We start from the raw sequence: 14,171 nt of genomic DNA on the forward strand, positions 1-14,171 counted from the left end.
GTTGGCAGGTATATAGCTAGTGCAGCAACAGATTGGATTGCCCACAAGTCCTGTCTCATTATGTATCACTACATATCTTTAGCTTATTTGGATTTTATATTGGCCACCCAGACTTAATACTGCAAAGACAGTACTCAGCTCCTCTTCTTGCAAAGGACAACTGTGTGAATGTAGGGTTTCCCAAGTATTTATTAGGTGGTACTATTGAAATAAAAGGTATTGTGCAAAAGTGGATCACCATTTATAAATTTTGTAATATTCTTATACATCTGCAAGTCTTTCCAAAATATTTTTTATTTTTTTTTAACAACTTATCTTTAGATAGAAGCATTATTTGCTACATGTAGAAAATGGCCTGGTGGGTATCCATCGTAACTTGTTTAGCTGACCCAGATATAATTTGCCACTGTAAAATCTTGTCCTCATATTAGTATACACACCTTCATGCTTCAGGCTTCACATCCAATGTAAAATGAGACAGGCAAATTCATTGTCTATTTAGAAATAGCTTTTAAAGTGATAGTGTCAATTATGGTGTATTTATCCTCGTAGGATATTCGACAGATAGAGAATATTCTCCAGTATGTTAACACTTTAAACAGGTAAGTTGGAACGTCTTCTAATGACAGCATTTTACTATGCAGAAGAGGAAGTGCAGTTCAGTGTTTGTTAAACTTTGCAACTTAATCCCCTGGGAGAAATGTTGTTTTAATGACAGTATTTTTGAGCATGTTATATATAGCAGGTGTTTCTGCTAGGGTTTAGTTGCTGGCTAAAGACTCTCAGCACTATTTAAAGTACCTGTGTTTTTTAGTTAACCAAATTCCACTACTCCTCATTTGATTTTCAGAAAGGGATACAGCGGAATTCATGTGTGCTAGGATTCAAATCTTACAAGATATTGTTTTAGAGCTAAACATGTACCAGAAAAGCTTTGTACAACAGTTGTAGTTTTGTCACACCGTTAACACTTCCAACAAGCCCTTCCCTGCTCTTATTGCATTTAGATTGTACATTCTCTGTAGATTTGAGTAATGTCCATACTCCTTATTACCAGTTGTATAGCGGTACATGTTGGCGGTGTATAAATGCAGCATGTGATAATTTCCCAGTCTGCACTATTATATTAGAACAGTGAACGGTGATTTTATGGTTCTCCAGCCGTTGTGAAACTACAAGTCTCAGCATGGCTTGAGATTTAAGTTCATGTTGGAAGAATGAGCTGCCACTTTTAAAAGATACAAATATAAATAAGGCAAAGTAAGGTTTGAGTAAAACACGCTGAATCCCAATATTATAGTGAATATTTTATTTGAAAAAGAGAACAGCAAAATTTAATGGTGCTTCTTTATTATTAGTTCGGCCGAGTGACTGCTCTAGATTTCACTTCTTATTAACTCTAAGAATGATTGTTAATTGTGAGGGTTAATAGAAAAATATTCCTCACATGCACTCTGTATGAACTAGGCTAAATTAATGCCAGGATATGCATTCAAACATGACCCATCTTACTCCGTGTAAAATGTTCTGCTCACAAACTACCCACTTGTTCCCCTATTGCAGTTTACAGGCTGGATTAATGAATTGATCAATGTTGTATTCTTAAACATTACTTGATTTTTTTTTTTATTTTTTATTTTTTTTTATGCCAAGGTTACCACAGTAAGTGTGGATATTGGTGAGTAGAGCATTTTGTACCTAGTGAAATGAGTCTTATTCGATTTCTGTCTTCCTGTTAGTCCTAGAGAGTTTATAGTGCTATTCTAGTACAGATGGCAATGGATTGGACAGGTGCTGCAGACTTTAGGTCTGGTCTAGCCTGGATGGGGGTAGGACACCCATATTTCTACTAGCTGGGTATAGATTCTGTGGAGTTCTTCAGTAACTTGATGTGCTAACTCCTTGCTTTGTCACACTGGCTACTAATAATTCTGTATAATTAAATAGTAATATGGAAACAAGGTTAATATCCATATTACTACTCCCTGAAAACAATATGTCAATAACAATGGACAGTGCAATGCCCATGTACACATAAATAGTAAAATATCTATTTATTCTGCCTGTCTTCTGGAATTGCTGTGCAGTTAAGTTATTAGGGATTCATACAATTTTTCCAGGTCTTTCCACTGGACAGTCGCTATTAACTGATAATGTCTCTTCTTCCCTGTCTCGGAACGATTAGGTTTTGGAGGAGAAACGCTAGGGACAGAGGTGTGTGTATAACATGTTGTATCTGATCGTTCATATGCTGCAGCCATCCAGAGTCGGGTGACACATTCACTTGGGTTTTCCCATCACTAGATGTTTTTATTTCCTGACTTCTCAATGTCTCCAGTGCAGACATCTGGATTCTCCTCACATTACAAAAATTGTGTAAAGTGGGAGGTTGTCCTAAAATGCATAACCCATTATTTAGTTCTTTTGTCATTTGTGGGAAGCAAAGTGGTTAAAGTAAATATACACTTTGTCCTTTTCAGAGTGCAGTAAGGAGGTTGGGTGTCTCGCATAACTCTAGAACAGTATATTATCAGTATAATCATTAATATAAATTATAGTTCTCAAAAAGAAAAAGATTTTTTTTTTCATTAAATGCATAAATATAGATGCATGCTATCCATACGATGCATTTTTATAATCTGTTACTTTCATACACATGTTCTGTGTTGACTAGTGGCAAGCATGTGTGTAGTTTTTAAAATAAAGACTATGCTGTGTCAGTTATCACTATTAGTTGGCACTTACACCTGCCCCCTGTAGCTGGTGCAAATTATACTGCTGAAACCAAGCTTACTTATAAATCCAGGAATTGAATTGGCAGCATCTGGGTCGAAATGCCCTCGGCACACTCTTTATGTACATGGTCTACGCTAGTTTGTCCCTTCCCTCCCATGTTCCGCCTATCAAGTCGTAGGCAATCGTAAGTGTAATTTGCTTTCGGGCATGAATTGCATGCAAGTGTGTTCATTGGCATAAGGTCTGTTTCAGGGCATGCGCAGAGCTATTTTACGCAAGATATGTTATACAAATTGACGTACGTTTGAACCTGAATCGAGATCAATATGTGAGTGTGTTGTAGAAAGGAGCAAACTGATCAGGACAGGACGGGGAAGTCATAGGAGAGAGTAGTTTCTTTAGGAAAATAAGATGCGGGTTGATTTAAGTCTATTTAAGTATCTCTGTATGTGCGTTGTTTTGGTTGCAGAGGGGTAAGGCTGAAGGAAAGGAGATTATCCGAGAGCAGAAAGGCCATGTTGGAGAAACTAGAGATGGAGCAGAAGCTGGAGAACACTTGGTCAAGGACTGCCCATCAGTGGGTGGGAGATGATTTTCATTAGGAAAGGCCAAAGGAGGTATTAAGTTAAAGAAGTTTAGTGGCAACAGAGGTAATATGAATGTTGAATTCCCCTAGGAAGGTCAAAGGATAGGAAATAAGTGAGCCAGCCAAATGTGGAGAGGAGAAAATAGACAGATGTTGTGAAGTTCAAAGGAAGAGAAGGAGAGAGGCAGGGGTTATCGCGGGAGGGGGTGTCACTCGGAAGGTGCATTATGGAAAAAGTAGGAAGCCTACTCCATTGCCATGTCTGGGTTTGTGGCTGAGGGAGTGTCTCCCATAGAAGAGAACTGCATAATATGTAATGTCTAATGAGGTAAGCCATGTTTCTGGTAACGGTAAGGAAGCAGGCATGAAATTACGGCCCTTATTCTCACATTGTACTGGTAGGGTGCAGACACTGCACTTCTAGAGAAGTTAGAGTAGCTATGACAGAGTGTTATTTATAGTGTGTCTTGCACACCAGTGGTGGCAGCAGTCTGCTCCTTTAAAGTAGGTGAGATGGGGAAGGGGGGACTTTAGTTAGTGCCATCATGGCACTATTTTTTTTTTTTCCTATACAGAGCCACGGCACAGGAGGAAGATGGGCAAGTATGCCTGTGGAACAAGCCACCACCACCTTATGTAGCAAAGTGAGCTTGTACAGCACTAGTAGGTGACTTTGGACACAGTGATAGCATGTGAGGATGAGAGGAGGAGCTGAGTATAGGAGGACACATGGTCAGTGTATGTTATGTGGAGTGGCACAATGCATTAATGAATTCTAGTATGTTGGGGCAAATGTGTGGTAGACATTGTAGGGGGGGGGGGGCACATATACAGCATTAATTATGGCATGTCGCACCATAAATAACGGAGAGCTAGGTGTATGCAGCCTTGTATAAGATCTGTTCTTGAAGATACTGTCTATCACATGGGACTATTTAAGCATTGCTTTAAGTGTAGATACTTCTATATACTTGTGTGTAATACATATCACTAACCTATCTTCAAATGTAGGCTTTTTGGTGTTAAGTCTTAACTCTGTTAAACTAGCAAATAGAAATGGGTAATTTAGTGTTTATATATATATATATATATATATATATATATATATATATATATATATATATATATATATATATATATATATATATTTATTGGCTTTGTCTAAATTAAATACTGTAGGCAGCATGTCAGCGTGGTGTCCCTTTCCACATGTTTCTATGTGACTCCTGGGCTGTGAGGATTATGCCTGCTGCTGAGGGTTTCTAAGGAAATGTGGGAGTGCTTAGTAAGGTACCCCCTCTATTTATTTCCAAAGTGTCTGTTCCTGGCCTATTGCAGCAAATTATTCCTTTAGAAGTCATTTGGCATACCTTCTAGAGATCCTGCATTTGAGAAAGATAACATTAAAACATGGTTTTGGTGATGCATGTTTAGCTGTTGAAGCTGCCATTTTTTGTTGACAACTAATATTCAGGAGAATGTATGTGACATCATTATGGCATGCTTGCCTCGTGCCTAGATGCTGCATTAAGACTTCTATTTCCCACTCGCCGTTTCACATCCATTGCATATCCTAGCTCCCGATCACTTCCAGAATAAAATCAAGCTACTCACCCTCACCAACTCCTGCCCCTCGTACAACACTCCCCTCTGACCTGTCCCTCACTTACTCTCCAATATCCACCACTCATTATTGCCTCCAAGACTTCTCCTGTGCTCCTGTCCATTTATGGAACACTGCGTCACCCTCCCCTTCAACCTTTCTTCACTATAGCCTAGCCTACCCTACACCGGAACACCACTGCATGTTGTACCAGCTACATTCACATCTCCATTAGAACTAGATAGCACTAGAACTAACTGTTGGCATACTAGGCACAAACACTATCTGACAGAGAGCTGCTATTCTTCCGTCATCCTTATCATCACTGTGTGTGGGTATAATATAATATCGCCACCAATTCCTCAGCGCTGTTCAGAGAATATTGTCATTCACATCAGTCCTGCTCCATTTTTGCATACAGTGTAAATTCCCTAGTACACACTGTTGTTAATTTTGGTCAGCAGCTAATTAACCCAGAGGAAACCCACGCAAACACGAGGAAAACATACAAACTCCACACAGATAAGGCCAAGGTTTGGAATTGAACTCATGACCCCGGTGCTGTGAGGCAGACGTACTAACCACTAAGCCACTGTGTTCCATGTCTTTAAACCACCTAGCATGGCTGTTTCTTTTCCGTGCCCTGGAATGTGCCACAAATCTGCCTAATTCTCTTCATACACTTGTATCCAGACAGCAGCTTTGCATTGTATTCAAATGCAATGAAAATAAACAATATTGCCTGATGATATCCTTCAGAAGCCAGAAAGATCAAACAGTACATTTAGCACAGGTTGCTGGAGTTCTTGATGAAGCCAATAAATTACTGATCTGAATGGTGACGCACCCTTTTAAAGCCACAACACCGCTTCTGAAAAATAGGTTTTGAGTACAGCATACAAGTCCTTTTTTTTTTTTTTATAATATTTCAGATCGAAGATCTTTAAAATACAATGATGTTTTGAGAACTATAAGCTAGAAGCCTAAAGCTGGGTACACACTACACTGTTTTCATCCAATAATCGGCTCAATCAGCTGACATACGACCGCTCGTTCAAAAGTCGGGTCATTGTGTACAGTGACACGATGGTCGAAAGTCTGCCCAAATGGACTATTGTCGCCTCATTTGGTTGGTCGTACCGTTTAATATTTTCGTTCCAATCTCGTTTCCGCTGTGTAGTGTATATAAACTTCCGACTGATCCACAACAGTGAGTTCGAAATTACAGTAATTGCTCGCGACAACATGGCTGTAAAAAGTCGCTAACGGAACGTCCGCTCTTCCCTTTATCGTCCTAAACAAGGCTAGTGTGTATGCAGTCCATGGACCGAGCGATCGGACCATGGATCGCATGTAAAATTGCTCGACATAAAAAGTTGGCCGAAATTTCTGTAGTGTGTACTTAGCTTAAGGAAGTTTGAGGAGATACTGTTATCACCTCAGCAGGCAGTGCTGCTTTAAAGATGTCTGCCTTTGCGCACAGCAGTCTTTGCTTGGTGACAGAATGAGAGAGGCCTTGCAGTGAATATGGCATAATTGATTCAGGCTAGCTAGCCTGAGAACTCGGGTTGCCACAGTGATTAGCGTGGTTACGGTTTGGGGGTCTCTGTATATAGATATCTGTGTATTTCTATCTACATGTGTTTAATATTGTTAGTTGCATGGTTTGCCTTTGGCTAATGCCAAATATTACAAACAATGACTCATGTTTGTTTTATTTGCTCCAGAAGTTTACATGATTGTTTCAGTGGTGTGTGAGACACCTGTTGATAGAAGTAACCCTCTCTTTACATAATCTGCATTTACTAGATGTTGTGTTGGTATTCCTGAGTTTTGGCATATGGAGATGTTCTGGTCTTAACCAGATTTAAGTTGTTGCTTTTGGCCTGACCTTTGCACTTTAGGTACCTGTTGCCTACACACAGCCATTTTATAGGCTGAACCAATCAGTCTATCAGTTCACTTAGAACTACTTGGTGCCTAATCCCTCTGTGAGATAACTAGTTTTTAGTTAGTTGATAGGCTGTATTCTCATCTCCACAGTGACTGCTTCCAACTTTGTGTGTGTGGAATAAGTATGCAAAGGACAAAGCAAAACATAAATGGAGCCACAAAATTAATTGAGTATAGATGAGTGATAAACTTTCCATTTAGGACAAGTGATCTTTTTATGGCTTCATATAATATTTGCATTGTCCTGTGTGTATGAAACTTTTTCTTTGTAAATCTTTTAACTAGACCGGATGGGAGAAAAACATAATTAGATATTCACAGGACCAGACATCCTGGTAGTCTGTGTTGGTCTACTAGATAGGAACAAGCCTTAGGTACTGTCATCATTCAGTGTCTTATAAGTGCAAATCTGCATCAAGGTAAACCCCCTCACCACACCCTACTCAGTGTTGGCTACAGTCATGTTAGCTAGTTAAAAATGTGGACTTGAAGAGACTTGGCTTATGTCTGAGAGAGTAGTAAACACTGGAGTAAGAAGCCAGCCCTTTACTCTCAAACGGATGAATGTAACTGCAGACTGTGAATGTCCTTGGCTCAACCCTGCAGGCAAAGTGCTGGGTAAATACAATGTTCTCTAGTACTCTGACAGGAGCACATCATTACTTGTAATCTCTCTATCCAAAACACAAGCTGGCTTTCACAGTGTATTCTAGTGATTGTCAGATAAAATGATCATACTATTGACAATGAAAATGCAATAACCGTATTAGAGAAACAGCACATTTCTACCCTTTAAACCAAAGTACAGTGTAAAGGATTGTTGTGTTTGTTGTTCCACATCTGTGTGTTATCCTTTGTGACTGTAATGCTGTGAACAGCTTTACAGTTGGGGTTCCTGGTTGCATGGAATGTGTGTCAGGTTGAGGGACAGCATTACGTTGTGTTTTGGGGTGCAACCCTTCACAGCATCAAGCTGTAGTGATGCAGGCCTGTTGGCATTTTTTTCCCCTGCCCTACCATTTGTACATGTAAAAGTGGTATGTATATACTGAAAATGTTATACAATAAGGTTATGAAAATAAGCCCTGAAAATTGAACAAAACACTTCTCGTTTGTCAGAACTGGTGTGGGAAAAATATTTAACCAACACGTTGCTCCGATTTCTAAGCGGTGTATGGAATCTGAATTCTTTGTTTCAATGCTTTTAAAAATACCCTGCAGGTAGAAGTAATTTGTAGACTGACTTTATAAATTTGATACATTATACTTCATTACTAAACATGCATCAATATTTATTATTTTGTTTTGTTATTTTAGGCTAGTTTCTTTACTATGTTAAGTCTGAGTCATCTGCTGAGGTCTGTAGATGCAAATCATCCCTGGCTCCTTAAAACAGCCTTCTGGCTCCTCGATTTGACTGGCTCCTGAATTCTACACTATTTTGTCATCCCTTTTGTTTTCTAATGCAATAAATGAGAAGGCTCTTCTATATTTACTTTTATACAGTATCTTTAACTACATAAAGTGTGTGTTTTGCCACCAATATATAACCAGAATTGACGGAATTAAACTTTGCTCACAGAGTGCCCATTTCTTTGGAAATCATTGCACAGGTGTTTGGTTCTCTAGGCTGATCCCAAAAGAAGGTACAATGTACCTAGTAGTGTCTTTTAATGCTTGTAGCCATTTCCATCATATGCACCTACATCATGCCACAAAGGGCATAAGATGTTTTTCTTACATGTACACCCAATGTGTCTTTTAGTGAGAAATGCTGAAACCCTATCTGATAAGGTGAATTTCACAATAGCTGATTGTCCACATTGTAAAAGATATATTCTCTAAAATGCAATTGCTGTGTGCTCAGGTTATTTTATCATCTTCTGAGGTTATAAGTCTAAGGTTAGCACAAGGTGAAGATTGCCGGGTTAAAAATTGAATTTGTAGCATCTTTTATCCATATGTCCTCTTGAACATATTCTTCTTTTTCTTTTTAGGGATGGTCCTCATACGGAGCGAGAATGGTCAGCTGTTAATGATCCCCCAGCAGGCACTGGCCCAGATGCAGGCTCAGGTTCAAGCACAGGCCCAGTCACAAGCCCAGAATGCAATGGCAGCTCGGCCCGCAACTCCTAACAACGCCCCACCAGTGCAGATCTCTGCCGTGCAGGTGATGCCACTGAGAATATATATATATATATATATATATTTTTATATACTGTGCAACAGTTTTAGGCAGGTGTGGAAAAAATGCTTCAAAGTGAGACTGCTTTCAAAAATAGTGTTAATAGTTTATTTTTTATCAATGACAACGGGTGAAATAAGTATTGAACAAATCAGCATTTTTCTCAGTAAATATATATTTAATGTGGCTATTGTAATGAAATTTACACCAAATGTCAGCAACAATCCTTGCAATCCACACATGCAAAGAAATCAAACCATAGATGTCCGTAAATTACGTTTTGTGCAATGAGAGGTTAAAAGTATTGAACACGCCTCCTGAAATATATTTAATACTTTGTACAAAAGACTTTGTTGGTAATGACAGCTTCAAGACGACTCTTGTATGGAGAAACTAGTTGCATGCATTACTCGGGTGTGATTGTGCCCCATTCTTCAACGCAAATAGTCTTCAAATCCTGAAGGTTCCGTGGGCTTCTTCTATGAACTCTGATCTTTAGTTCTTTCCATAGATTTTCAATTGGATTCAAGTCAGGTGATTGGCTGGGCCATTTTAGCAGGTTTATTTTCTTTCTCTGAAACCAATTAAAGTGTCCTTGGCTGTGTGTTTGGGATCGTCATCTTGCTGAAATGTCCACCCTCGTTTCATCTTCAGCATCCTGGTAGATGGCAGCAGATTTTTATCAAGAATGTCTCGGTACATTTTTTTCATTTATTCTTCCTTCAACTATATGCTGTATGCCAGTACCGTGTGCATAAAAAGAACCCCACACCATGATGTTCCCACCTCCAAACTTCAGTGTTGGTTTCTCTTCAAACGCAGTGTGTATTATGGCATCCAAAGAGTTCAATTTTGCTCTCATCTAATCACACTATATTCTCAGAGTATTTCACAGGCTTGTCCAAATGTTGTGCAGCAAACTTTAAACGAGCTTCAACATGTTTTTTTCTTAAGCAAAGGAGTCTTGCGTGGTGAGCGTGCATACAGTCCATTGCGGTTGAGTGCATTACTTATTATTTTCTTTGAAACAATTGTACCTGCTAATTCCAGGTCTTTCTGAAGCTCTCCACAAGTGGTCCTTGGACAACTCTTCTGATAATTTTTTTTCAATCCTCTGTTAGAAATCTTGTGAGTTGCACCTGATCGTGGCCGGTTTATGGTAAAATTATGTTCTTTCTACTTCTGGATTATGGCCCCAACAGTGCTCACTGGAACATTCAGCAGTTTAGATATCCTTCCGTAACCAATGGCATCAGTATGTTTTGCAACAATAAGGTAGCGAAGGTCTTGAGAGAGCTCTTCTTTTTTTTTTTTTTTTTTTTTAACCCATCATGAGATGTTTCTTGTGTGACACTTTTGTAATGAGACACCTTTTTATAGGCCATCAGTTGTGGCTGAACCAGCTGGCAGGATTGCTTTCTAATTACCGATATATTTCAGCTGGTGTCTTGGCTTTTCATAATACAAGAAATTCCCAAGGCGCCTGATAGTGGGGTCCTAAATGATTTAATAAAACTGACAAAGTGTAAAACCTCATAAATCGGCATACCATATCTGCCAATAAACATATCACAACATGGTAGACAGTAGGTGTCACGGGATGCTGGGTGTAAACAATGTCCCTCGAAAATTGCAAAATCTGTCTATAACAGGTAAGTTGGTATACCATAAACAAGTCCTGATGTAAAATACCTATACACGCTCTCTAATAAGAAAAAAGACAAAATAATAATCGCAACTTTTCATGCCTTTTTGCACCTCCCTTTCTTCATGTGTTCAATACGTTTTCCCTGTGTCATTTCACATTATTACAGAAAACTTAAATTATAGACATCTATGATTTGATTTCTTTGCATGTGTGGATTGCAAGGGTTGTTGCTGACATTTGGTATAAATTTCATTACAGTAGCCACATTAAATATATATTTACCGAGAAAAAATGTTGATGTGTTCAGTACTTATTTCACCCACTGTAACAACATGCAAAGTGAATGAACAGACGAGAAATCTAAATCAAAGCAATATTTGGTGTGACCACCCTTTTGCCTTCAAAACCGCATCAATTTATCTAGGTAGACATCCACACAGTTTTTGAAGGAACTCTGTAGGGAGGTTGTTCCAAACATCTCAGAGAACTAACCACAGATCTTCTGTGGATGTAGGCTTGCTCAAATCCTTCTGTCTCTTCATGTAATCCCAGACAGACTCGATGTTGGGATCAGGGCTCTGTGGGGGCCATATCATCACTTCCAGGACTCCTTGTTCTTCTTTACATTGAAGATAGTCTTAATGACATGTGCTGCAATTTCCAATTACTCATATTGCCATCCAGCATGAGCAAACAGTAGAGGCAGCTATCTTGTTGTTGCACTATAGAGGAAAACTACAATTCACCTGTTTTCCATAATCTCTTATGCTGGGCCCTTGTAGATGAGCTGCCTAAAAGCCGAAGAATGCCCACCAGTAGAAATGACAACTGGCTCCTGCAGCCAATAGACAGACTAGTATAGACCCAGTTTAAATGTGTACAGGGCAGTCGCATCATGCAGTTAATGGCCCTAACAGAGGATTGATCTCTGCCGATATGCTAGTCTGGTGTGAAAGAGCCATTGAAAACCACTTTAGGGTACGTAAACACTGGGGTTTGCCGTGTGTGTTTTCTCTAATGCTTGTTAAACACAGGTAAACATACATCTAAAACTGCATTGTGTTATTTATGTACACATTTGATAGGAGTTTTAATGCATTTACAATTGTAATTAATCTGTAATATAAGACAAACCCTTCTTGCTTACTTCACTTGAACGTATTTGATCCAGTGATTTTAACTATCACATTAGTTTTCATCCTTCTATGTTAAACACATACTTTTAACGCCCGTGGATATGTTTCTTTGAGATCCTATCATGAAACTGTGCAATTATTTAATTAGAAAAGAAAGCTAAAATATGATCAACATAACTGTTCAATTTTTCTATTTGTTGGATTGCACATTTTTATAGTTAAAAGGTGTCAACATTCCTAATGATACATATTGAGCTATTTACTAAATACATCAGCATAATAAACAGAACATATTGACAATAGAAATATCAAATATATGCATTTATTTAATTTTATTTAAAAAGTAGGGGTCTAAAGTGGTGCAGACATGGCTGGTAATTATGGTTCATTGTTCTAGCTTAGTAAACTGTTAAATATGTCAGAGAAGAGACTTGTCATATTCCTATGACACCTTCAGTGAGTGACAGCCTGTCTCTTAATTATTTCCTATTTGCAGTCTCCTGGAGCACCTCTCTTAGCAAGGCAGGTCACACCAACTACCATCATCAAGCAAGTATCTCAGACACCAACGACTGTGCAGCCCACGACAACACTACAGCGACCCCCTGTTGTACAGGTAAGTGTCCCCTTCCCTTCCTGATTTACCAATCCATAATATTTTATAGGGATAGGAAGTTACATTTATCACAACCAATGTATGTGTTAAGCTACATTCATTCACATGTTTGCATTTCCTGGGACAGCATTATGATGTCATCTGCCAGCTGTATTCCTGTTGGTCACAGCGGTGATAATAGCCCCAGTCAGAATAGAAACCTCCTGAATTTTACTTCTTCCAAAATAACAAATACATATAATAGTATTACAGACCAGTTTATTGCATAATGCAATATTTATTTATTTTTTATAAAGAATGTTAGAGCCCAGACACGAATTGATGACATCACAATACTGTTGAGTACATTAAATGCTGTTAATGTCTATTGATCATTTTCCCCTTGATCGTTTTTGTTGCAACAACCATCTTTTGGCATGGATCGCTCTGCATGATCATCAAATAAATAACATGAATCCTACAGATTTTGCTGTGAACTTTTACAGAAATATACAATCTAGAGTACACTTCAGAAATTGAAACCTGTAAATCAAAAATGCGTGTTGTCTGCCACCCAGTGGCTTCCCTGTGGTAATGTAGCTATAGAAAATAGCTTCCATATTTTGCTTTGTTCCGCACAGCATATATTGATTTTCTAAATTGCTCATAGCTACCATATTTCATTGTTTATGCTGGAACATAATGAGCTACATCTTAGCATGGTGGGGTTTTTACTCATTTTATAGGGCTGTTCTCTCCAACAGTGGACACTATTATTAGATGACTGGGAGTGATCAGCATTGAAATTGGGGTTCAGTGCTATTTGCACAGTTGTGGTTATCAGTTCTGGCTTTTACGTGTGTCACTGAATAACGTGTATAGATACACAGGTTTTGTACTTTTTGAATGCAGGTCTTACACAGTGTAATGTTATCTGTGCGACTGTTGGCAACAGCCAAACTGAAGCCACAGTTTGCTTTCCATAGTTCATTACCAACATGACCTGCTTTGGTGCTTCTCAGCAAAGTTGAATGGTTTTGTGTGTCACTGGCTGAGGGGTGGCGACATGCCTATTTGCCAGTTATAATGTGCGTATTGTCTCTTCTGCACAGAATCAAATAGTACTCGGCAGCACGGCACAAACTGCCACTTTGGGGACAGCAACGGCCGTACAGACTGGAACTCCTCAGAGATCGGTGCAAGGAGCTGCCACCCCAACGACTGCCACCACGGTACAGCGCCCAATACCACAGCCCAGCTAAGCCCTCACTGAAAGTAGCCTAGCGCCATCTAAAAGATGGAGTTGTGTATGAGCTTCCAGATTGTTCTGGATGGGTAATGAGAGAACAAAATTGATAAGGCCAAATCATAAAAATTAAAATGTAATATATACTGGTGGGGGATACAATCAAAGCAATCCCAAAAAACTATATTCAGTATTTTAACTAGTTACAAAAAGAAATGGTTATTTCTGAAAACAGAAACCCATTCTGTGCACTAGATTAAGGGAAGGGAGGATTAACCATACAATAGTTGTGGGGCAGCCTCTTGGACAAAGTGGTTCAAATCAGAAAGCGGCATCACCCCATTAACCCTTTCCTGTCCAACACGGTACATCTCCATATACAAAAATCAGTGGTCAAGTTTTAGGTTCTAAAAAAGTGGTCTGGAACGATTACTTACAGTAACCTGCCCACCAGATAGTTGTGCACAGCGTAAATGAGTGTTA

At 39.0% G+C, this 14,171-nt stretch overlaps 1 protein-coding gene across 2 annotated transcripts in view; it reads left to right on the plus strand.

Annotated features, from left to right (window-relative positions):
• Positions 1 to 14,171, plus strand: part of TAF4 (TATA-box binding protein associated factor 4) — a 50,402-nt gene that overhangs the window by 6,863 nt on the left and 29,368 nt on the right. The window contains exons 3-5 of one of the 2 annotated variants that reach the window (XM_075176769.1): positions 8,876 to 9,048; positions 12,344 to 12,463; positions 13,555 to 13,674. In XM_075176769.1, the coding sequence (XP_075032870.1) occupies positions 8,876 to 9,048; positions 12,344 to 12,463; positions 13,555 to 13,674 (413 nt within the window). The remainder of the gene's footprint in view (positions 1 to 8,875; positions 9,049 to 12,343; positions 12,464 to 13,554; positions 13,675 to 14,171) is intronic. The other variant, XM_075176770.1, reaches the window with a different exon arrangement.

Source organism: Mixophyes fleayi, chromosome 6 (assembly GCF_038048845.1).
Source record: "Mixophyes fleayi isolate aMixFle1 chromosome 6, aMixFle1.hap1, whole genome shotgun sequence".
NCBI lineage: Eukaryota > Metazoa > Chordata > Amphibia > Anura > Limnodynastidae > Mixophyes > Mixophyes fleayi.